The following is a 23,494-nucleotide window of genomic DNA, read 5'->3' as shown; positions in this document are numbered from 1 at the left end:
CATTATTAAGTAATTATTACGAACCAATTAATGAGTGGCTATGGCAAGTTATGCAGCATAGATATGTGTGATGAGAAATGGCGATGGTGAACCAAGCTAAGGCTTAATGCAAGTGTTGGTATGAGCTCTTTCAAGCAGTGAAGCCCACTGCAATCTTCGATTGGCTGCGATGGTGGCCTCTGCATTGAGCAAGTGTTTCAATGGAGCTTTCTTCTACAACAACCATAACAGCCAGAGGCCTTCCCTGCCCTATGGCTTTGTGAAGCGAGGTGTGGTGCGATCCTCATACAAGGAAGAACATCAGGCAGTGAAGCAGAACTCGCCCCCTTTTACACCCTCCGAACTAACCCTCCCTTTAGCAAGCCAGACATCATCATCACCCTCACCGCCATCAGAACCCAAGGATCCTCGTGACACAGAGGTCAAGCCACCAGAAGCAACCATGGTGCCTTTGAAGAATGATGACCTCTTCAGTGCAGCCTCCCAGGCCATTGAGAAAATGACCGTCTCTCAATTGGCGATCTATGGTGGGCTCGTAGCTGGGGGCCTCTATCTCGTAGAATCCATCCTCCGTTCATTTGAAGTCCTTCCCTTGCTCCCAGAAACTCTGCAATTTGTTGGAGTTTTGTATACTATCCTTCTTGCCAGGTACAAATCTACCTTCTTGATTTTGATGCCTGTAGTAGTAACACATAAAAGAAGATAAGTTGAAAGGATTTTGCGAGTGTGTGTTCACAGAGAGAGAGAGAGAGAGAGAGAGAGAGAGAGGAGTCTTTTAACGTCAAAGCCAAGCCAACAGACCATATATGTATTCATATGACTGCATTGAAGTGCATGGAATATGAGCGTGCATGTGGGTGTGTGTGTGAGCGAGAGAGAGAGAAAGAGAGAACGCATACGTGCCGCAACATCATCTGCGTATGTGTGTGTGTTGTTTTGAAGCCTATAGGCTAAGTGCAGAAAAGGCTAAACTCAGAAGGATTTTGCAGCCTTAGTAACATATTTTCTTGTTTATTGACTCCATGAATGCCATGAACAACATTAGTGTCATCCTTCATCATGGCTTATGTAGAACACTTGTGCCTTTGTGCTAGGGTTTCCAGATATAGAAAAGAGTGTGGCGGAATCACACATACAACACACACAAAAGTCCTAAACTACTAATTTGTATTATGTACAAGAATAAGTGTTACAACTGTACTTCAAGTACAAAAGATATGACTAAGTGAAAACCTCAACTGCAGCCTTGTTACCTTCTGTATACTCGTGGCTAGCACTTCGCTTACAGAGAAACGCCATGTGAAGTCCCAACACTAGGACAAGCATATGATTATGACAATTTTCCAAAATATGTATATATATGCATCACTATTGATGGTCGGCCACCAGCATTAATGCTATCGGCTTGTTGCCCGCGACTGCCATGCCATCACCTGCCACGTGGCACTTGTGCTAGCTAGTCTCCCACACTTATGCTCCCGAACTGCTCCTGTATCTACCACCCAATAGCTCCCACACTGCCCGTTTTCTATAGGCCAACCATGTGTACCTAGGGTGAGGTGTGTCACATTCTCTCCCACTCACATTGCAGTTGTCCTTACATGATGTCCATATAAAGTGCCCTCCATAGAAAGAAAAAATCCAAGCAAAGCTCATCCAAGGTACCCAAGACCCCAAACACTATGAGACCACTTTGCATCCATTGCGAACGCTCACACTCCATCCTTGCCATGTCAGCAAAAAGACCTTCAAAGAAACTTGTGAATGACCAACTCTTGTTTGATCCAACACTTTCTGTTTGTCTAACCATTCAGTAAGAAACAATGCAGGCAAGTGAGTATCCTCCGATATCTCACGGAAAGCACACTCTTGAGAAAAGCTTGGCAATGACAAGAGTACACACAGAGTGTTGCACAAAGCAAAGCTCACCAAGATGATGCTCACCAAGCAACCAATGCTCACAATGAATCTCTCACCAAACTTTCACTCAATGATGAGAAAGAATGCTCGTGAACAAATCACATACACCCTCAAACACTAAGATAAACACATGAAGGAACACACTCCTATGGAAAGGAGCTTTGATACCATGTTAAAAGAAATGATGAGAGCTTGATCACAAGGAGAGAATATGCAATCAATTATGAGTGATTAACACTATCTTAAGCTATCATCAATGTGCTAAACACATAAACAAGCTGCACGAGTATAAATGAATGAGACTCAAGAGCAATGGAATGTGCTCAAGAGTCACCACATAGACATAAACATGAAAGCAATGTAAAATGGACACAATGCCATGCAAAGTTGAGAGTATGTTCCACAAAGGACTACTTAGTATATTAAGCACTAATAAGCAAGTACACAAAGTATGCACTCTACTCCCTCCACTTAGCTTGTGGATGAGTAGAAGAGTCTGTTGATATAGACTCATGAGAAGGAGGCGCGTAGAGGCCTTGAACTACTTCACCTTCCCTAAGATCTCTCACCTGACTCACCTAAAAGGTGATGGCTAGAATCAGGGAGTCACTTACTTGACCTACACATAGTAATCAAGTAAAAAAGAGTCTTCTAACCTTAGATCACAGGTACCACTAAGGATTTCCCACAAAGGACAAAGGTTTGCACTAAGGGTGGATGCTAGATCACATAGATTCTAACAACTGGGACTCACATGGGACTGATTTCCACTCTAGGTCCTGCACCTTGGTATCAAATATGTCCACGTGGAATCCAAGTGCAGGATGCATGTGACATACCTTTCTGCTTAACTTGACGGAAGCTGCATAACTTCTAGATAGTCCATCAATAAAGCCGGATAGTCTTTGAAGAATTCTTTGTCAAGCCAAACCGCTTCATGAGTTCCTCGATCTTGAAACTTCGTAAGGAAATGTCTTTGTCTTCGGCTGAAGCCATGCTTGAAGCGGTGCAAAAGGATCTGCTTGGGAACCATCACTTCAGCTTCGTCAACTACGTCTGGTTTTAATCTCTAAAGGGATTGGACCTTCGTATGGTTTTAGTCAACTGACATGGAACACATCGTGCATAGTCTAGCTCGGAGGTAGCTTCAACTTCATTGACACCTCATTGGTCTTTCTCTGGATAGGAAAGGGTCCGAAGCTTCCGAACGATAACTTTGGGCGTTGCTTATCCACCTGTTTCAACCGTTGCTTCATAATCCAAAGATAAATCCAATCTCCTTCCAAGAACTTCACATCCCTTCGATCTTTATTGGCCTGTTAAGTGTAGGCCTCCTACACTTTAGCCAACCTGTCTTTAACTGATTCCAAGATCTCCGGGTAAGACTCCGTCAATCTGTTCGCTTCAGGAACTGAAGACGAGATTAATAGCGATTGGAATGGCCTTCCAAAGGCTGCTTCATAAGGAGTCTTGCCAATAGCTGAAGAAAATGAATCATTCAAAACTACTTGAACTAAAGGCAAATATAATTCCCACTTACCTTGCTGATCATGGACAACACTTTAGCACATCGAAGGCCAACTGGTTGTAGATTTCTATTTGGCCATCTGTGTGTGCGTGAAACGCCCTAGAAAAGTTTAGTTTAGTACCAAAATTATCAAATAGTGCCCTCCAGAAATGATTGGTTAACTTGGCGTCTCAATCTGACACTGGTCCTAGAAATCCCATCAATTGGGTAACAATGCCAAATGAACAAGCAACATCTTCGGCGGTCACATTGGCCCTACATGGAATAAACATAACAAATTTGCTAAATCTATCGACAATAGTTAAGCATTGAGTATTACGCTTATTCGGACTAGGAGGCAGATTTGTGACAAAATCCATCGATATATCCTTCAGTAATGGGTAAAGGCTGTAACAATCCTATCTTCTTTCTATGAGGATTTTTCACTTTCTGACAAACGTCATGTAACATGCGGAAGCTTCGGGGGAGATCGGTAACTTCAATACTCAGAAATCAGCACACTTTTCACGACGGAATTAACGCACAAATTGAATAAACATGTGCAGAAAATAGAGAGAGAGAGGGAGAGAGGAGAGGACACAGTATTGGGTCCCAAATACCCTTTGTAGGGCCCCCACCACGAATGGTGTATTTGCTTTTCAGCAGGGCAGCCTTGAGCACACATCTGGCATATCCCATGTACATGGTTCCACAATACAGCACAAACATACATCCACTGTCCAATCTCTGTTTCCACTCTTTCAATCTGCCATACCCCTCCTCTCACAAGGGGCCAGATAACACAACTCTGCAGACGTAAGCCAATGGAAAGAAAGAAAGATGGACAAGTTCAGAGCTTACCAAATCAGCACGTGATTCTGCACTCGTGAGGCCAATCGTACCAGTCTGTACTTTCCTCCTTGCAACCACTTGACTGATACATCAACTAAGCTCTGAGAAAGCTCTGCGTGCAGCTGGAGATGCACCGCCCGCTACTGCTCAGAATTGAACAGATCTGAAATCGGCTGTACCTGTCCGTACAGGTCAGTATAACCCTACTGTACCTATCCATACAGCCTTTGCAACCACCTGTACCGTACAGGACAGCACTTGCATAGCAGCCGCCTGCTGTCTATTCCTGCCAGCGTAGACTGTACCAGCGCCGCCAGACCCTGCACCTGTCCGTACACCTGTACCAGCAGTATAGCTGTCGCCAAAATCTGCAGCGCAGACTGTACCTGTTTTCAGTTTCTGTCAGCGCCGTCTGTACCTGTAGCAGCCGTACCCTGTACTTGCAGCAGCTGACTGTATGGGCAGCCTCCACGTGGACTATACGGACACTTCTGTACGGAAAACAGCAGTCAGCACTCTTCTATGCAGTCGACCAGCTTCTCCTCTTCTCCTCGCTTGAGACTTGCACGCTTTTCCAAAAGCAAGAGAGAGAGAGATGAGAGAGGCATGTAACTCCAAAAGTGGAGTGGCCTCTCTCCAAAATTATCCGAGGCCCCCAACTTCAATGTTTATTAAAGTTTTCTTGGGGCCACTTAGGCCTAGGGGCCACCCATGATTCAAACATTAATTATATTAATGTTCTTGGTCCCCCTTCACACCTGGAGATGTCCACACATCATTCTTTTTGTCCGGGCACCCCAAATGTGAATCATTTAATATTTTTGCTCAGCAACCACCATGCCCACACTTGTGCTGTTCCATTTTCACAGGGTCATGACATGAGCACTTGGTGAATTATGAGATAACTCAATGGGATTGTGGGCTCACTATTTATATACTCCATAAACAGCATTCGGCCAGCTTTTATCCAGGCGGCCAGCAATAATCCTGTCCCACGACTGAATATTAGCATTAAATGCTATAAAAATTCAAGAAAAGCTGCGCTTTTCTTCCCTTGTTGGCTGGGCTTTATGTGCATGATTCCTTAGGGGCTGGGCACAATCTTTAGGCTGTTTGGGGATAGGCTGTATGCTTCCCTTACTTGCCCTTACAGCCATAACTAGGCTGTATAGCCTGTATGCTTCCCCTAGTCTGCCCCTAGGGCTGTCCTACAGTCCCTCCATGGCTAGTGGGTTCAGCTAGGGCCTTCCTGGCCCTCATGGGGGTGGTTTCACACTATCCCCATGCCCACACAAAGACTTGGGGTAGCCCTATAGACTGGCCCCTTTTCCTAAAAGCAAACACTAACTATCTACACAATGATCTGGCATCCAGTACCATACCAGATACACAGAACCACTGACATCATTCTAGAGGGAGACTCACAGCGCGGACTGGCACTGTTTCATGTGCAGGACAGTGCACACCTGACCTTGGACTCATGTGTAGGACAATGCACACCTGACCTCAGACGACTGGGATGGATCCCTGGTGACTCGTCCCAGACTGGGCTCATATGGGACCGGTTTACCATCCCAGGTCCTGCACCTTCTGTATAGATATGTCTACGTAGCATCCAAGTGCGGGATGCACGTGACACGTCGCATTGTTGCACATGAGTGAACACATCTCGTCTCATTCTTGGCCAATAATATTGCCTTTCTAGCTTCTCCAAAGTCAAGTTCATGCTTCTCTAATATCAGCAGTGATGACGTCATGGGCATCATCTAGAAGAGCTGCCCTGAAGGACTTCATAACAGAAAGGTAGCCTTTGTAGAAAAGCTAACCATCTCATATCAAAAAGTGGCATGGTCCCATGGAATCCAATGCTTGTTCCCACTGTGTACCAAATTCCTCGGAATTCGCGTACGTGTGCTTCATGTCATCTAGTCCTGTACCAACAAGGTCGAGTCTAGTGTTCTGAATCAAAGTCATTGTTCCCTTCGTGCTCAAAGCATTGACCATTGGGTTGGCCTTTCTTGGAAGGTACTCGATCATATCACCAAATTGTTGGAAGATTTGGCTTTAGTGGTACTTATTGTCACTCCACTACGCTTTTGGCATTGTCTGAATCCAGCGCAATGCTTGATGGTCAGTGCAAACCTCAAATTCTCGCCCATGAAGGAAATGCTTCCAGTATTTCAGGACTTGAATTGCTACTAGGAGTTCTCGACCATAGACCAAGTAATTCTTTTTGGCAGGAAGTAACTTACGGGACATGTAAGCTACTGGATGGCCATTTTGTTGTAAAACAACTCCAATCGTGATGCTACTCGCATTGATGATTACTTGGAACAGATCGTCCCACGAGGCACGCGTTAGACAAGGAGCTTCTAACAAAGCCACCTTGAGGTTCTTGAATACCAACAACACTTGTGGAGTCATTCGGATCCGTTGCCTATTGGTCTTGACATCCTTAAGTAGATTTGCAAGATCCACCGAGAGGTTAGAGAGTTTGTCGATGTGGGTGGAGTATGCTTGTCATATGCTCACAAAGGATCGGATATCGTAAGCTATCCGTGATATCTTCCAATTGACTATCTCGGCCACCTTGGTCGGGTCAAGTTGGATGCCCTTGGCATTGGTTATGTATCCAAGGTAGTGAACCTCGAATAGATAAACTCCAACTTCTTCTCATTAACATAGAGCTCGTTGCTTTCCAGTAACTTCAAAACTTTCTCTACATCAATGTCATGCCGCTCAACCGTAGCCGAAAATACCAGTATGTCGTCCAAAAATATAAACACACACTTTCCAATCAAGTCTCTGAATATCCGCATCATCATGCGGTTGAATGTGACTGGGGTGTTCATCAAGCCAAAAGGCATGACCACAAATTCATAGTGAGCCCGTTCTGTATGGAAGGCTGTCTTGGGGATGTCCTCCTCAGTAACCTGGTGGTACCCACTCTTCAAATATAATTTCAAGAACACCTTGGTCCCATTCAGCCTACTAAGAATGTAATCTATTCGAGGCATCGAGAACTTGCTCTTGATAGTCAGCTTATTGAGTGCACAATAATCGACACACAATCAGGAAGAACCATCTTTGTTCTTAACGAACAGGATCGGGGCTACAAATAGTGACACACTAGGACGTATGAACCCAGATGCAGCAGTTCGTGGAGATGGCGGTCCAACTCTGATTCCATTGCCTTGGACAAGCGGTATGGAAACTTGCTTTGGGGGAAACCATAAAATCTCGCACAAACTCGATGCCCTAGATCACTAGTTGGGTCCCTTGAGCCTCAAACTTGATGCTCGTCATCATGCCTGTGCTAAATTCCTCAACCTTCTTGTCTACCGAAGTCATGCCCTGAATCACTAGCTTGGCACCTTGAGACTCAAACTTGATGCTCGTTGTCATGCCTGTGCTAAATCCCTCAACCTTCTTGTCTACCAAGGTCAACAGGAATGGGACTCAATGAGCAGCCTGTTTTGAGACCACATCCTCCGTGCTGCCCGCTGTCAAACAAGACAATGACACTCTGGCCACATATGTAACCGAAAGTCTTGAGCAGTTCATTGCACTCATGCTCCTAGTCTTGGGCACTTTTCTGCTTATCTTTGAGCTCCCGGCTAAGGATTGCACCAACCGAAGAATTGGGGTTCGAAGAACTAGGGATGACTGCTGGGTCTGTGTGGGAGCGGGCTCACCATGGAAGCTGTGGAGGCTGGGGTGGTAGTCTGTGGAGTGGTAGTCTTCTTTGGATAATCCTTAGCCGGTTGGGCCACAGCCTCCTTGGCTGGTGGGCAAAGGCCATGGGCCATCTTGGCCCCCTTGGGTGGCCTATGTCCTATCCTATGCCCATGTTCAAGGGATACAACCCCTTTTTTGGGGTAGCCCCAAGGGCTGTCCCCCTTCTACATGAAACTACATGCTTCTAGATAGATGCCTAGTATCTGGTTGCAAACCAAACACACAGAACACCTGACAGCATTCCAAAGGGAGACTCACAGTATGGACTGGCACTGCTTCATGTGCAAGACAATGCACAGAACCATAGTCACATGGGACTTGAAATATAGAGTGACATGGGACGGGAAGTGCATAGTCACATGAAAACGCGTTTTGGAGTGAGAAACCCCGAAACGCAAGAAACGTTTCAGAAACTCCTAATTTTTTTGGTTTTTTTATTTTAAAAAATGTTTCTCAAAATGTTAAAAGTTCCTATTGTTTGGAACTTTAGCAATGCAAAATTATATAGAAAAAAAACCGAAACCTTGGCGTTTCTTAGCCGAAGGCCGAAACGTTTTGCCCCGAAACCCGAAAAACCCCGAAACATTTCTGGTGACTATGGATGAGTGGCAGTTTGGTAATGGCCACTTAAGTGTGGTACGCTGCAAGTGCAGGCTTTCCCGGACCAGATGATGGCAGCAGTTGGCAAGAACTTTCCAGTACAAATGTTGGTAGTTCTGTTAGAAGTCATCTCCTGTCTAGTTTTATACACCAGGGCCTTTGTTGTGGGTGTGCCCGCCCTTATGAGGTGTTTTCCCATTTTTCCCCACTCTCCGCATTTTTCCCCTATTTTTTCCCATTTTTCTGAGGCTTGGGAGGGCTGCCAGAGGGTGCCAGGAGCAGTACAGTGCTGGCCGACTGGATGTTTATCAGTCGTGGGTACTCTTGCTGCTGGCCGACTGGTTTTGATCAGGTTTTGGCACCAGATAGCTGGCCGATTGCATTTATGCAGTGGTGGGTCTTTTTTATGAGTCGTGGGCACTCCTGATGCTGGCCGACTGCCCTCTAGGGGGGTATATATAGGACCCCAGCCCCCATACCTCATTTGTATCATTCCTCGGGATCTTCTTGTGTATATAGAGCAGAGTTACACGCCTACATCTGTCTCTCTCTTGTGCTGTTTTTCTGTCTGCGTTTTTGCTCTTGTGTTCCCAAGTTTGGTCATCATCTCCGCTGCGTATTCTGACATGGTATCAGAGCCTAGGCTCTAGATAGGTCTTGGGATTTGTGTGAGCAAGAGGGGGCTGTTTTGTGGCTGATTGGTGGACTGTTTTGGACTGTTCGGGAAGAGGAGAAGCAAGAGGAAGGCGGGCTGATTTGCTGGACAGCCACTTGCAGGTATCAGTTCTTCTTTGTTCCCACCCACCCACCCTTTTCAGAGTACATCCCCGCTATGGCAGATCTGTTTGAGATGGCCGAGAGACACGTGAAGATTCCGACTCTCCCCACGTTCTCGGTGGACCGTCAGTTGGACGGGAGCAACTACGGCATATGGAAGGTGATGATGGAATCCGTTCTGGAGTCCTACGATCTCGCCGATTTCGTCGTTGTTGGTGTTCCACGGCCGGAAGTAGAGGAAGGGGAGTTACCGTCAACCCGAAAGGACCGGGAGGCCCAGACGCAGATGTGGGATCGCGTCAACGCCAGGGTCCGTTCGTTTATTTTCCTCAACTGCACACCGCAGGTAATCAATCATGTCAAGCACATGACGCTGGCCAGAGGTATATGGCAGCATTTGGCCTCACTTTATAACAGGGTATCGCCCATGAAGAGGATTTCCTTGGAAGTACAGATGCGGGTTATGAGCCCTGCAAAGTCGTCGACGATGCGGGAGCATATTAACAAGCTGCAGGCTCTTCAGCAGGAAGTTCTTCAGGCTGGGAAGGAGATATCGTCAGAGGACATGGCCATCACGTTGCTGTCACATTTGCCCTCTTCGTACTCAGCATTTTACTCCTCTTTGATTACCAGTGGCAGGCTCAGCACCATCACGTGGGAGGAGCTTGTGCCCATGGTCCTGGACCAGGAGGAACGATTCACGAACCCTCCTCAGAGTGGAGGTTCGGAGGCCTTTACTGGCCAACGGTCGAAAGGCCGTAATTCGGGCAAAGGGAAGGCTTCATCAGAGAAGTCTTCTGAGAAGAAATCCGACGCTGACCGCGAGAAGCTGAAGGCAGAGAGGACCTGTAATGATTGTGGCGAGAAAGGCCACTACTGGAGGCAGTGTCCCAAGCGGAAGACCGAGAAGGGTGAAGACTCCTAAGCAATCATGAAGACTCCGGCTTTTGTGCACCTGGAGGTGATGGACACCGATGCTTCATTTTCTTCAGACAGGGAGGAGATTGGAGGACTCTCCGCAACGGATACTCGGGAGTGGATTCTCGATAGTGGTGCTTCCAGGCACATGACTCCTTCCCGTTCCGGTTTACAGGATCTCTGCAGGTGTTCTGGTCAGATTCTTACTGGGGATACGTCCACTATCCCAGTTCACAGTGAGGGCAGGATGGAGATAGTTCCCGATGGCAGAGGGGGGAAGCATTCCTCCCAGGTGTTGTATGTTCCGGCACTTGGTTTTCATCTGTTGTCAGTGCATCAGGTTTGCAAGACTGGCGTACGGGTGGAGTTTGATGAGCATTTTGTTGCTCTCCGGGACAAAGCAACAGGCCAAGTGGTTTGGGAAGGTGGAGTGGAGAACGGAGTCTACAGGCTTTCAGCACTCTCTCTCCCAGGTCCTCAGGATTGTGATGAGTGGCAGTCTGGTAATGGCTACTCAAGTGTGGATACGCTGCAGGTGCGGGCTTTCCGAGACCAAGTGGTGGATAGCTTGCCAGGAGATGGCAGCAGTTGGCAGGAACTTTCCAGTACTGAGGTTGGTAGTTCTTGTGTTCGTGAGTCAGAGGAAGCTGAACAGGTCACTTATGCTCTGATGTCTCATCGTATTCGGGACATAGAACTTCCAGTAGTTGAGGATGTTCGTTCCACGGGGACCTTTCGGAAAGCCAGGCAGGTGGCAGGTGCTTACTTGCAGAAGGAGGTGGTTTCTCCAAGCTTTGTGGTTCCGGATTCAGAGGGGGTGGTTGACAGGTTTCAGAAGGCCTTGCGTGGTCTTCAGAAGGTTTCCAGGACTTGCTTGTGCACCGTAATAGGTGTTGATCCTTGTGAGCAGTGTGATGTCTCTGTGATTCAGAAGCTGTATGGTTCATGGATCTGGTTGATGGACACCGGATTGGACGGGAGCTTCCTGATGAGGCAGTTGAGCTCTTGGTTGCAGATGTCTCTTTGGGAGGCAGGATTGCGTTTCCTGTGGTTTCTGCGACATGCAAAGGATCATGGACTCTTGTACACAGGAGGGGGATTGCTGGATGGAGTCCGACTCTGCGGTTGGAGTGACTCGGTTTGGGGAGGAGATTGGGCTTTGGAGGCTTCTTCGGACAATCCCGAGAAGTATGTCCTTTTGTGTGACAAAAGTAACATCTACCCTCCTTCCTGTACTGAGCAAGCTCCTCAGCACTCAACTTGCCACCTGTCTTGCCTGCCTCCGCTTTCTGGTCTGGAGTAAGCTTAGACGCATTGTTCGAGTTCTTGGAGCCAGAGGCTCCCGGGCTCTGTCCTGGGGAAGACCCCGTCTGGTTCTGGCTTTTGCCCCCCGAGGTGTTAGCCTTGGGAGAAGCCGGCTGGGAAGTCTTGGGCTTGCCACCATTGTGTTTCATTTCTGCACTCTGTGCAAGCGAGAGTGCGTCCTCAAAGGTGGCTGGTCTAAACATACGCACCTCCCATTGGATGTGCGTGTCCAGGCCATACAAAAACTGCCCTTTCTTGTCCGCATCAGATAAGCCTAATTGTAGACACAAGGTCGAAATTCTATTGGCAAACTGAAGGACTGGTTGCGCATTCTGACGCGCACCCCTGAACTCGTCTTCGAGTCGCTTAAGGTAGTGGGGCGGTAAAAACCGCTGCTTAAGGTCACGGACGAACTCGTCCCACCCATAAGCTGCCATACCTGATCTGGTGTGGGCATGAGCCCACTGAGTCCACCAAGGAATGGCCTCACCTTCCAAATACCAACTGGCTAAGATCACTTTGTCAATATCTGATTTCCTAACTGCGGCAAAGTAAGCTTCAAATTGATGTAACCATGAATACAGAGTAGTGGGATCGAGTTTACCATTATACTTACTGAAGTTCATTTTCTCGGGAAAATGATTCGAGGGCGCCGCCGGTGTCAATCTGGCGTCCAAAGCTCGGAGGTAATGCTCGTGTTCCACTCGTCGCATGGCTTCGTCTTCTCGTTGTCGAATCTCCAATGCCCGTATCTGCCTCTCAAGCAAGGAGCTTGACTGCGGCTGTGACCCCTCGAGAGGGTCCCTGTGACGAGGATCTGGTATCTGGGGTACGGAAGGAGAGGGAGGAGGAGATGGAAAACGCGACGCTGGAGAGCGAGAACGCTCCTCCAGAGCCAAAATCCGCGCCTTCTGCTCGTCCAACTTGGTTGTCTGGTTTGCGATTGCTCGCATCATCTGCTGGAACATGTCTTGTACACTCAAGCCGGGTGCCCGAGCTGGGCTGCCTGGTGCACTCTGGTCCCATGGTTCTGGTTCTCTCTCGTCGCCAAAGCTCGCCATAGCGGGAATATGCAGTTCCTTTCCGGAACGCAATCTAACCATCCACTATCTGTGTGGGAGACTTCCGGAGGCTTCCGGAGGCTAAAAACCAACCGTCCTTCGAGGGACAGGAGTCACTCCGAAAAGGGTAGTCCACCGGCGTCTAAAAACCAACCACACGAGCGAAAAAATTTTCTGGTTTTCTTTGCTGAATCTTCGTCCTTGAAGTAGGCTCTGATACCACTGTAATATGCGGAAGCTTCGGAGAAGGATCGGTACTTCAAAACTCAGAAAACAGCACTCTTTTCGCGACGGAATTAACGCACAAAACTGAAAGACGATGTGCAGAAAAATAGAGAGAGAAGGGGGAGATGGAGAAGGACACAGTATTGGGTCCCAATTACCCTCTGTAGGGCCCCCACCACGGATGGTGTATTTGCTTTATTAGAATGATGTAAATCTGAAACAAATACAAAGTACTTGACCTTTTCTTGGCTGGAAAACCTGCCCTTGACCTTCAATCCTTCACCCCTTAGCTTTAGCAAACCCTTGGCTGTCCTGGCCCTTGAATGCTTGAGGCTCTTGGTGAATTGTGAGATGGATGAAGTGAATTATGACTTGGGCTTTTATACCCCTCATATCATGCAGTCGGCTGTCTTCAGGACAGCCTCACGACTGTGTTATAATAAATAAATGTATTCACACTTTAATCAAGTGTTTTCACACCTGTTTAGAGCCTGTCCAGCCTGCGCAGCCTTCTGGGACAGCACCCTGGCTGCTGGGCATTCAACGCAGAGGTGTGGGACTGCCCCCCACACCTGGCCGCCTTCTGTTCTAGGGTTTTTACCCTCTGTCGGCTGCCTGTCCAGAGGCTCTGGAGCTGGCCGACTGCCCCTCCAGCCCTTGCCTTGGCTGGTGGGCAAAGTCTTGGGCCCTCCTGGCCCCTTGGGGGTGGTTCTACACCTCCCCCATGCCCATCTAAGTATGCACATGCAAATACCTACACTGGGGTAGCCCTATGGGCTGGCCCCATCTCTACATGCAAACTACATGCCTACAGATGTCTGGCATCTAGTTGCAAACCAGATACTCAGCACATCTGACATCATTCCAGAGGGAGACTCACAGCGCGGACTGGCACTGCTTCATGTGCAGGACAATGCACACCTGACCTTGGACTCATGTGCAGGACAATGCACACCTGACCTCGGACGACTGAGATGGATCCCTGGCTGACTCGTCCCGGACTGGGCTCACATGGGACCAGTTCACCATCCCAGGTCCTGCACCTTCTGTACAGAATGTCCACGTGGCATCCAAGTGCGGGATGCACGTGACAGTTTTGGCACCAGATAGCTGGCCGACTGCATTTATGCAGTGGTGGGTCTTTTTTATCAGTCGTGGGCACTCCTGATGCTGGCCGACTGCCCTCTAGGGGGGTATATATAGGACCCCAGCCCCCATACCTCATTTGTATCATTCCTCGGGATCTTCTTGTGTATATAGAGCAGAGTTACACGCCTACATCTGTCTCTCTCTTGTGCTGTTTTTCTGTCTGCGTTTTTGCTCTTGTGTTCCCAAGTTTGGTCATCATCTCCGCTGCGTATTCTGACAAGTTCTTGTGTTCGTTGGTCAGAGGAAACTTTAGAGGTAACCTATGCTTTGATGTCTCATAGCATTCGGGACAAAGAAACTCTTGTAGACTAGGAAGTTCTTTCCATGGGGACCTATCGGAAGGCTAGGCAGGTGGCAGTTGATTACTTGCAGGTGGAGGTGGATGTTGCACATTCTCCAGGCTTTGTGGTTCCAGATTCAGAGGGGGGTTGGTTTCAGGTTTCCGAAAAGACCTTGAGTGGTCTTCAATAGGTTTCGAGGATTTGGCATCCCACCATAATAGGTGTTGATCCTTGTGAGCAATATGATGCCTCCTTGACTTGGAAGCAGAATGGTTCATTGATTTGGTTGATGCATACCAAATTGGACAGGAGCTTCCTGATGAGGCTGTTGAGCTCATGTGTGAAGAGGACTCTTTGGGAGGTAGGATTGCGTATCTTATGGTTTCTGCAGCATGCAAAGGATCTTGGACTCTTGTACACAGGAGGGGGATTGAAGGATGGAGTCAGACTCCACGGATGGAGTGACTCAGATTGGGGAGGAGAGCCAAACACGAGAACTTTGACATCAGGCTACAATTTTTCCCTTGGCTGAGGAGCAGTTTTATGGAGCAGTAAGAGGCAGCCATCTTTTTCCTTGTCGACGACAGAGGCAAAGTATTGGGCTGCTTGTGGTGCTGCTTGCGAGGTGGTGAGGTTGCAGAGGTTACTTGGCAGGATTGGGTTTCCACTGGAGGAACCCATAGTCATCCAGAGGCATTTTGTTCGTGAAAAGATTGTTGCTGATGACATCTTGCTAGAGTTCTGTTTGACGGAGGACAGTGCGGTGGACCTCTTCACGAAGTCTCTATCTCGGGCTTTGTTCGGATGGCACTCCAGCTCCTTGGGGTTGGTTTCCCATCCAGGAGCTGAGAGGGGGTGTTAGCAGTCATCTCTTGACTATATATTTACACCAGGGCCTCTGTTGTGGGTGTGCCCGCCTGATTTAGGTGTTTTCTCATTTTTTCCCATTTTTTCCCTATTTTTACCGGGTGTGGGAGGCTGTCCTGTGCATGTCGGCTGCCTCTGTGTGCTGGCCGACTGCTGGACTGTTTTCTCTGACATGGCCAACTGGTTCTACTGCTCCCCGGCCCTCTCTGTTTGCTGGCTGACTGATAGGTGCTGGCCGACTGATGGTGGAGGAGGTCTGGGCCTTATGGCTGCTGTCGGCTGCCTTTTGCGCTGACTGACTGGCTCATAGGGGCCATATAAAATGGCCCCTAGCCCCCCCACACTTTGTATTCGGGTATTCGGGTTTTCTTGTGTATATAGTAGAGTTACACGCCTCTCTCTCTCCTTCTCTATTGCTGTGTTTTTCTGCAGTGCACTTGCTCTTGAGTTTTCAGATTTTGTCTTCATCTCCGCTGCATATTCTGACAAGGATCCCCACAAAAGACGTGGGTTCCCACTTTTGCAACACATGGTCACGGAATAAACACCTAAGTACATCCGTATCCAAGAGTTCATCTAAAGAAACTCAAGGTTACCTTGGCAAGACCTGCCAAAGAAGGCTCTCTGGTCTCCCAAGTCAAAGGTCTCTATAGTAAATTCATCTCTATGTCCCACTCAAATATCCGAAACAAGAATGTGTCAGATATCGCGTACCAAATGGGCCACCAAGGTATATGTCTCCAAGGTGTGTATTTCCATTTGAACCTCCCAAGAGATCAACAACTCTTGGGTCCCCTCCCTCAGAGCACCCCTTCAAATCAATCTACCACGAGTCCGAGCATTCAAGGAGAATTTTGGTCCAAGTTCTTCAGCTAAGGCATCATGAGTGCATACAAATCAAGAAGTTATAAACAAATTTTCTTCTTGCTATATACTCAAACAAATCTCCTTCCACCTATGTCTGCTCCTCGTGGGTGTGAAGGCCACGGTACCCTCTAATGGAAGGGAAAGAGGGATTAGGTATCTGAAAGGAATCATGAAGGAAAAACTCAAATTCAAAAGATGGAAATCTACTCGGATCGAGTCACTCCCCAAACAACCACGCCATAAAGTATGACGGCAAAGGATTAACGCCTTGCGCAATGAGGTAAGGGTTTTGTGGGGCACGCGCACACAAAATATCTTATATAGAAGCAAACCAAGCTTCCCCATTGGCTTGTGCTATGAAAACATAATGTCTGCCAATGCTTGCTTTTCTCTTGTGTCTGCTCCTACTCACCCACAGATGCCTGAGAGGTGAAAGAAGGTGCCACAGTGGAGAATGCCCCCATCGTGACCACAACTGCCGGATCTAAGTGCCTGTTTCACTCTCAAAAGGCCATCTAATGGTCATGCTACTCCTTGATCATCCTAACCATTGATAGGGAGAAAAGGTTTTCTTCTGCTGCTACAAGGGCATAATATTCTGGATGTTCAGGAAAGGAAAAGGGGAAAATATCACATAAAAAACTTGTGAAAAAATTTGAGATCATTGCATGAACTACTTAGCTAGCGTTCTGTGTACAAAAAGTGAAGTGCGAATTCTGCTCCCCACAGTTTTGTCCCACGCGGATCATTGGTAAGAGTCTCTTTTATGGGTCGTTGTAAGCGATATGGGTTTACAAGGTGTTGTGTGCTTTTTGCTTTAATAAAAACTGCCCTGTCTTTTTTTAGCTTTAAAAAAAACATGTCGTTTATGATAGAAAGCTGGTGCCCCTCTTTTAAGTCCAAAAAACATATGTGAGGCCGAAAAACTGGCGCCCCTCTTTTAGGTCCAAAAAAGCACATGTTGCACCATCTTTAGCACATCCTCTGCTCACAATAGCTGGGCAAAAGCGGCCCTTTTCTGATGGCTGTCCTGACAGTGAGCTGCCCATGGCATCCACATGCTCACGTGCGTGCCCATCAGGGGAAGTCTAGACCCGCCAAAAAAAATGAGGGCTGGCCTGTGCACTTTTTCCCTCTCTGGGCACAGCCCCAAACCTGCGTATGCCCTGCTTCTGTGTGCCAACTTCACCCCACAGGGTTCAAGAGGACTCTTCTCACCTTCCCTTTTTTCTTTTTTTTTCCCGAGAAAGAGATCCTTCTATCAGTTACCAAGAAAAACAGCCATAATTGCTAAGTACAAACTCGGCTCCACATAGGGAAGCGAGAGTCAAGAAGCATAAAAGGGGGGCAAGCTGAATACCCAAAACACCTGTCATCATTCCATAGGGTGACTCACAATACAGACTGGCACTGCTTCATGTGCGGGACTTGCACACCTGACCAAGACCATGTACGGGACCTGTACACCTGACCTTGGACGTTTAGAGTGGAACTCATCCCGGACTCAGGCTCACAAGGGACCAGTTTCCACTCTAGGTCATGCACCTGCTTGTACAGATATGTCCACGTAGCATTCAAGTGTGGGATGCATGTGACAAGAACTTACTTTGGTACAATGCGTTTTCCATGTCACTGAGGGGGGGTGTTGGCAGGTAGTTCTAGGACCATATATAGAGCACCCAATCAGATCTTACAGCTGGCCATACAGTGATGACATGGCTACTGATGGCACATGCTGATGTCATGCTGACATGGCATTGACTGTTCAAGGGCGGTCACTTCCACAAATGGTCAGCCACCTCCTCAGAAGAGTGGCCGCCTCCTCACCCCTTCACCTCCCTATGTACATGTATATAAAGGCCCTGTGGCTCTCTTGTAAAGTCATGCATTCAGTTTTCAGCTAGAGTAATTCAAAGCTTATATGATCACTATTCTCTCCTTCTTGCTGAGAGTGATTCTCAGCTCTTCTACACATTCACCTTTTGTTCATTAGTACAAAAACTGTTTATAGTGTGATTGTGTTGCCCTGAACGATTCTCTCTCTCTCTCTCTCTCTCTCTCTCTCTCTCTCTGCACTCTATAAGAGCAATAAATCTCTTCATTCCGTGCAAAATCTTGGGCACATACGTTTTGGGGCTAGATAGGGAGCAACTTCTGATAGCTGCACCTTGCTAAACTCTGGAGCTGGCATTGCATTACTGTGGGCTGTTAGATCCGTGCTGGAGGGATGCTCTATAACTGAAGTCTTTGAAGTCTCCCAATTCTAGTTGTAAAAGTGAGGGGAGATGCCCTTTGTATAGACAAGAGTTAATCGATCAGATTTGTCCTTGTTCCCATTTTTTACATATAATAAATGTTCCCATAGACTTATCTGTAGGGCCCTATCTCTTGGCCCAACCAAAAGGCTTTTTCTGCCCCATTTGTATTACTTTTTATCACTTAAAACTGTTGCCGATTTCCCTGGCTCCATTTTGTGTCCGGCCCCTGTTCCTATGTTGAGTGATGTTGCTTGATGATGGCATTCCCTTCCTTGTTGTGAAACTGGCCCAACTTTCTTAGAGTTCACTTGGTGTCCATCCTTCCCCCTGAGCGGACTAACTAATCCTAGAGGGGAACATGGATAAAAAATTGCCTTATTTGTTGTTGAATTCATGCTATCGCCAACCTTTACAAAGCCACTTGCACTTGGGTTATTCAAATAAGAGATGCATGCAAACTCGTTATTGCTTGCCCAAGGCTGCCCAGTGACTGGGATCTGTTCCTTTTGTCATGTGCATCACTCCTCTCAATGTAAACCCTCTTGAAGGCTGTATGTTTAAACGTCCCAAAAGGACAACAAATATTGGCCCTGGTCATAGAATTTAGTGCACGGCTCCACTATGACACTGGATTTTGACTCTGAAAAGAAGCATTATGATCATTTTTAATGTACAAAGATTAAAGTAGGGATGTACTACGAACAAGGTTTTGATGTTCTCAAGTATTGTGTTGGAGTAGCCGGCTCTTTCAAGGCAAGCCTTTGAGTTTAACTCCTTCACCAGTCAAGGCCATCACAGAGCTTGTTGAGACCAGAGGGACTATGGTTCAGAGAACGAATCTTGAGCTACCTCAGGTTTGATCTATGCTTCCGCTCTTTTTTCTTCGTTGAAGCATTTGCAATGCCTGAATTTATTATTATAGTGAGCAAGCGGCCAATCGCTCTTGCACGCGTGTGTGTGTGTTATACCAGGACACCTTGTATATTTCTATGAAGAAGAAGTGTTTTTTTTGGGTCTCAAAGCTGCTCAATAGACCACAAAAGTAAAATTTGATGATAGTATTTGAAACTTGTTACTAGTAGAGGCTGACAAAAATTTTTAGGACTTGGATGTAAGAGTATTGGCCACAATGGAGAAGCTCAGCAGAGAACGGGATGATGCAGTTAATAAGGCAAGTAATTTTTTCCACAGAAATCATGCGCTCACATGCTTGAATAGATGCTACTTTTTCTTTTACAGCTTATGATTTTTCTTAACACATGGTTAGTCCTGGAAAGTGTATATTGGCACATGCATGCATGCATGCATGTCTGTATGGTACATGTGTGTGTGTATTTATGTATGTGAGCATGTATGCACACATGCATATGCATACATAATGTATATATGCATGTAATGCATGCATGCATATAATTTTTGTTTATACACCAACATATTATACTAGGTAGGTATGTACCTACATATGTATGTATGTATGTATGCATGCAGGTATGCATTAGGGGGGAGAAAGAAAGAAAGAAAGAAGGTTATATTAAACGTCTTCTAAAGACCCAATGGGTCTATGAGACCAAAGTGATACAATGCTATCCATGGTATGTCTCATCATGGAAAAGGAAAACAGAACAAGTACAACATAGCTCTCTGAAAGTAGAAGCTGATTCAATGATCATCATGTGTGAGTACATGGGATATATAAGCACTAGTGCAAGAGAATCTCATCATATGGAGTGCATGAGAATCTGAAGCACTTGGAGCACATCATCCTCCAATAGAGGGTACACCTCTCTCAAGTATGTCAAGCATGGGGTTACTGACTATGGCCGAGAGGTCCCCTTCTGTCATGGTACGTGAGAAGGTGTAGTGGCAGTGGAGCATGTGGCATCCCGTGGACTGGGGATGCTGGGTACTTCGAAGTGCGCAAGCCCTTTGGAAGTGACTCCTCGGGGACGGGGTGGAGTTGAGGGTATGCCTCTCTCAAGTATGTCGAGCATGGGGTTACTGACTATGGCCGAGAGGTCCCCGTCTGTCACGGTAAGTGAGGTGGTGGTGTGGTGGTGGTGGAGCATGTCTTGGATCTGGAGCTGATGGGAGGATCGTGGTTGGCATCCCGTGGACTGGGGACGCTGGGTACTTCGAAGTGGGCAAGCCCATTCGGAAGTGACTCCTCGGGGACGGGGCAGAGTTGAGGTATTCTGTGGTGGGACCCGTGGAGACCACTATGCCGGTATCCTCTCCCTGGGTCCAGAAGAAACTGGTAATGGTCAGATGGTGAAGGAGGGGTAGTGGCTGTGGTCAACACTCTCTTAGGAGTGTCTCTCTGTGTTTGTGAAGCTCCAATAGGAAGAGTCCTAGGGAGCGCTGGTACAGAAGTCCATGATCTTGGAAAATGGGCCAAAACTCTCATGGAAGAGACAGTGGTACCTTCCGCGGATCTCATAGTACACTGGGCAGTGAGACAGGTATAGTGCTCTTCTGTCTTGACCCTTGCGTGGCATAATCTGCAGATCCTCTCCTCCCGAGGTCTGCTTGCCTTGTCTCCAGAGGATACACGTAGCTGGCCAATCGCGATCCGCATGGCATGTGACATGTACACACCCAGGTAGCCTGGCTACTGGATGAAGCCATCCACTGTGAGCCTGAGGAAGTGATCTTTGCAGAAGTTCATCTTCAGTGGGAGCTCCGAAGGTGCAATCCATGTGCTATGTATGTGGAGGCTATGGAGTTCGAACCGGATAATCCGGTTGATGTCCCCGTGGGAGATCCGGAGAAAAGGGGAGTCCAAGCAGTACTGTAGAGGTGGGAGCCCGTGTCCTGAAAACGAGGTGGAAACTCGGGCATACCATGCTCTAGTGTCACCTCATGTACGAGCTGTCGTGAGGACTCCAGAGCAAGCCTCAGGTAGCAATGGGGACTCATCGTGCTGGTGCGGTAGAGGTAGGTGACTGTCTGCAAAATGTGCGTCCACCACCATCGGGGCCGCTGCGAACTCTGTCTGAATGATCGCACGTGGGATTGATGGTTTGCCAATCACGATGGTCGTGTAGTTATTGGGGTCAAGTGGATCTCCGGCTTTGAGGATGGGGTTGATGGTGTTTTAAGTGGACCAGGAAGGTGGGAATCCCTCACATTGTATATACACACACACATCCTATGGTAGGAGGTATGTGCACATGCATGCATTTTGTATGTATGTATGTATGTAGTGCATGTGCAGGGGTATGTGTATGTGTATGTGTGTATGTGCGTGCGTGCGTGTGTGTGTGTGTGTGAGAGAGAGAGAGAGAGAGAGAGAGATCATAAGCCAGCTTTTGAACCTTGTTCAGGTGGAGGACTTGAGGAGAAGAACTGCAGATTATGCACGTGTAGTAGCTGAGAAGGAGGCTCTAGAAGCTGTGGCAATGCAGTTAGCACAGGAACGTGATGAAGCTATGTCAGAGGCAAGCGTCTGAAGCTAAGGGCTCAGCTTCTAATTTTTTGAGGTAAACTCAAAAAAATGAGTTTTGGCTTCCTTGCCCCTTGGATACAGGTCATAGCCCTCAAGCAGGCTGTAGATGCAATGTCAGATCGAATGCGAGCAATCGAAAAAACATTGCAGCAAGAGTTGGAGCCCTTGAAGCAAAGCACGCAGGCTTTAGAAACTGTGGCATTGCAGCTGGCTTCAGAAAGAGACTCTGCTTTGAAAGAGGTTTAGTAACACACATCTCACCCCCTTTGCATAGCCATCATAACATTAAACCTTTCGGTTGATTGAGCATTACACATACGCGCACACACGTGCACAGGCACATATATATGTGTATCATATATATATACACACAAACAAACATATCATCAAATCATAAATCTGGGTTGAGCTATCTGACTTGTAAGGACTCCTAAAATGTGGGCTGTGTATTTAGCTTGCAGCTTTCTGAGCTTAAGGAAGAGTTGGCTCTTGCAAAGTGCAAAGAGGAGGAGAAATCTGCTTTGGAGTCCTTAGCTTCTCAGCTAGCTGGTGAAAGAGACCAAGCAAACTCAGAGAATGAAAGGCTGAAGAAGGTAATTAAGGTTTATCCTCTGTGTGCGTGCGTGCGTGCGTGTGTGTGGAGTGCTGTTGTAGTGGTTTAGGCATCCGACTCCCAATTGAGAGAGCCTGCCTCCCATTCCCTGCTCATACAGATCATATGCGTTCCACTGGCTTGGCTAGTGTTGAATAATTCTCTCTCTCTCTCTCTCTCTCTCCCTCTCTCTCTCTCGTCGACTTCTCTGAGAAGCATTCTTTAGTGCAGATTCTGGCAGATCTACAAGCAGCAGGTGCACCAATGCCAGGTTTGAGCCCTGAACAGGAGCTTTTTCTCAAGGCCCGTATTGATGCTGCTGGGTTGCAGTTTATCGACCTTGTGAAGCCATACAAGGACCAGGTTAGTCACTTAAGCCTCCTTGAAATAGTCGATTAAGTCGATGTGATGAAAGGATTTTAGTACCCCCAAGGGAATCACTGAATCAGATTTAGGGACTCCTTGAAATACTGGATTTAGTCGATGTGATGAAAGGAATTAGGGACTCCCATCGAGGGAATTGCTGAATCAGATTTAGGGACTCCTTGAAATACTGGATTAAGTCGGTGTGATGAAAGTATTTTGGTACTCCCAAGGAAATCACTGAATCAGATTTAGGGACTCCCATTGGGGTACCCAGTATCCCTTCTATTAGAGTTATGCAAAGCTTTATAAAGCCACTTCTTAGACTGACTCTGTCTACACAAACATGGGATTCTGAAAGCAGACCTGCATTTGCAGTCAAGTCTTGAATTTCTCTCTTTTTGTGTGTGGTGCTGTTCAGAAAGAGGAGGTTGACAAGTTTGTATCACACCTTGTGGATGAGTATGGTGCACCTCCTGGGTGGACCTCGGAATACCTGAAGCAGTTCCTTGAGGAGTCGGCTTCCAAGTCAAAAACAGCTTTGGAAATGTCATCAGGCTCTTCTCACTCAGATACTGACAGCCCCCTATAATGCTCAAGCCTCTTTTTCAAAAAATTTCTCTCTACTCTGAAGAGAAGAGTTTTACTTTGTGATGTTTGGTCAATGCTTTTCCTTAGCCAAGATGAAGCCAAGGGGTCTCTGGCTGTCCACAAGCATGATAGTTGACTTGATCATATGTACAACTCATGTAAAATACTTTTTATTTAG

The 23,494-nt window shown here is 47.2% G+C and overlaps 1 protein-coding gene across 1 annotated transcript; it reads left to right on the top strand.

Moving 5' to 3' along the window:
* Positions 1 to 23,493, top strand: LOC147620611 (uncharacterized). The gene is made up of 8 exons (XM_086824853.1): positions 1 to 648; positions 19,065 to 19,179; positions 19,428 to 19,496; positions 21,649 to 21,762; positions 21,852 to 22,010; positions 22,232 to 22,363; positions 22,594 to 22,725; positions 23,147 to 23,493. The coding sequence occupies exons 1-8, from the start codon at positions 170 to 172 to the stop codon at positions 23,315 to 23,317; spliced, it is 1,371 nt and encodes a 456-aa protein (XP_086680979.1). The 5' UTR covers positions 1 to 169; the 3' UTR covers positions 23,318 to 23,493.
* The last annotated feature ends 1 nt before the right edge of the window (position 23,494 follows it).

Source organism: Cibotium barometz, chromosome 31 (assembly GCF_041138505.1).
Source record: "Cibotium barometz isolate CiBa-2024 chromosome 31, ASM4113850v1, whole genome shotgun sequence".
NCBI lineage: Eukaryota > Viridiplantae > Streptophyta > Polypodiopsida > Cyatheales > Cibotiaceae > Cibotium > Cibotium barometz.
The sequence above is the reverse complement of the archived record's forward strand: the minus strand, read 5'-3'. Positions and strand labels throughout refer to the sequence as shown.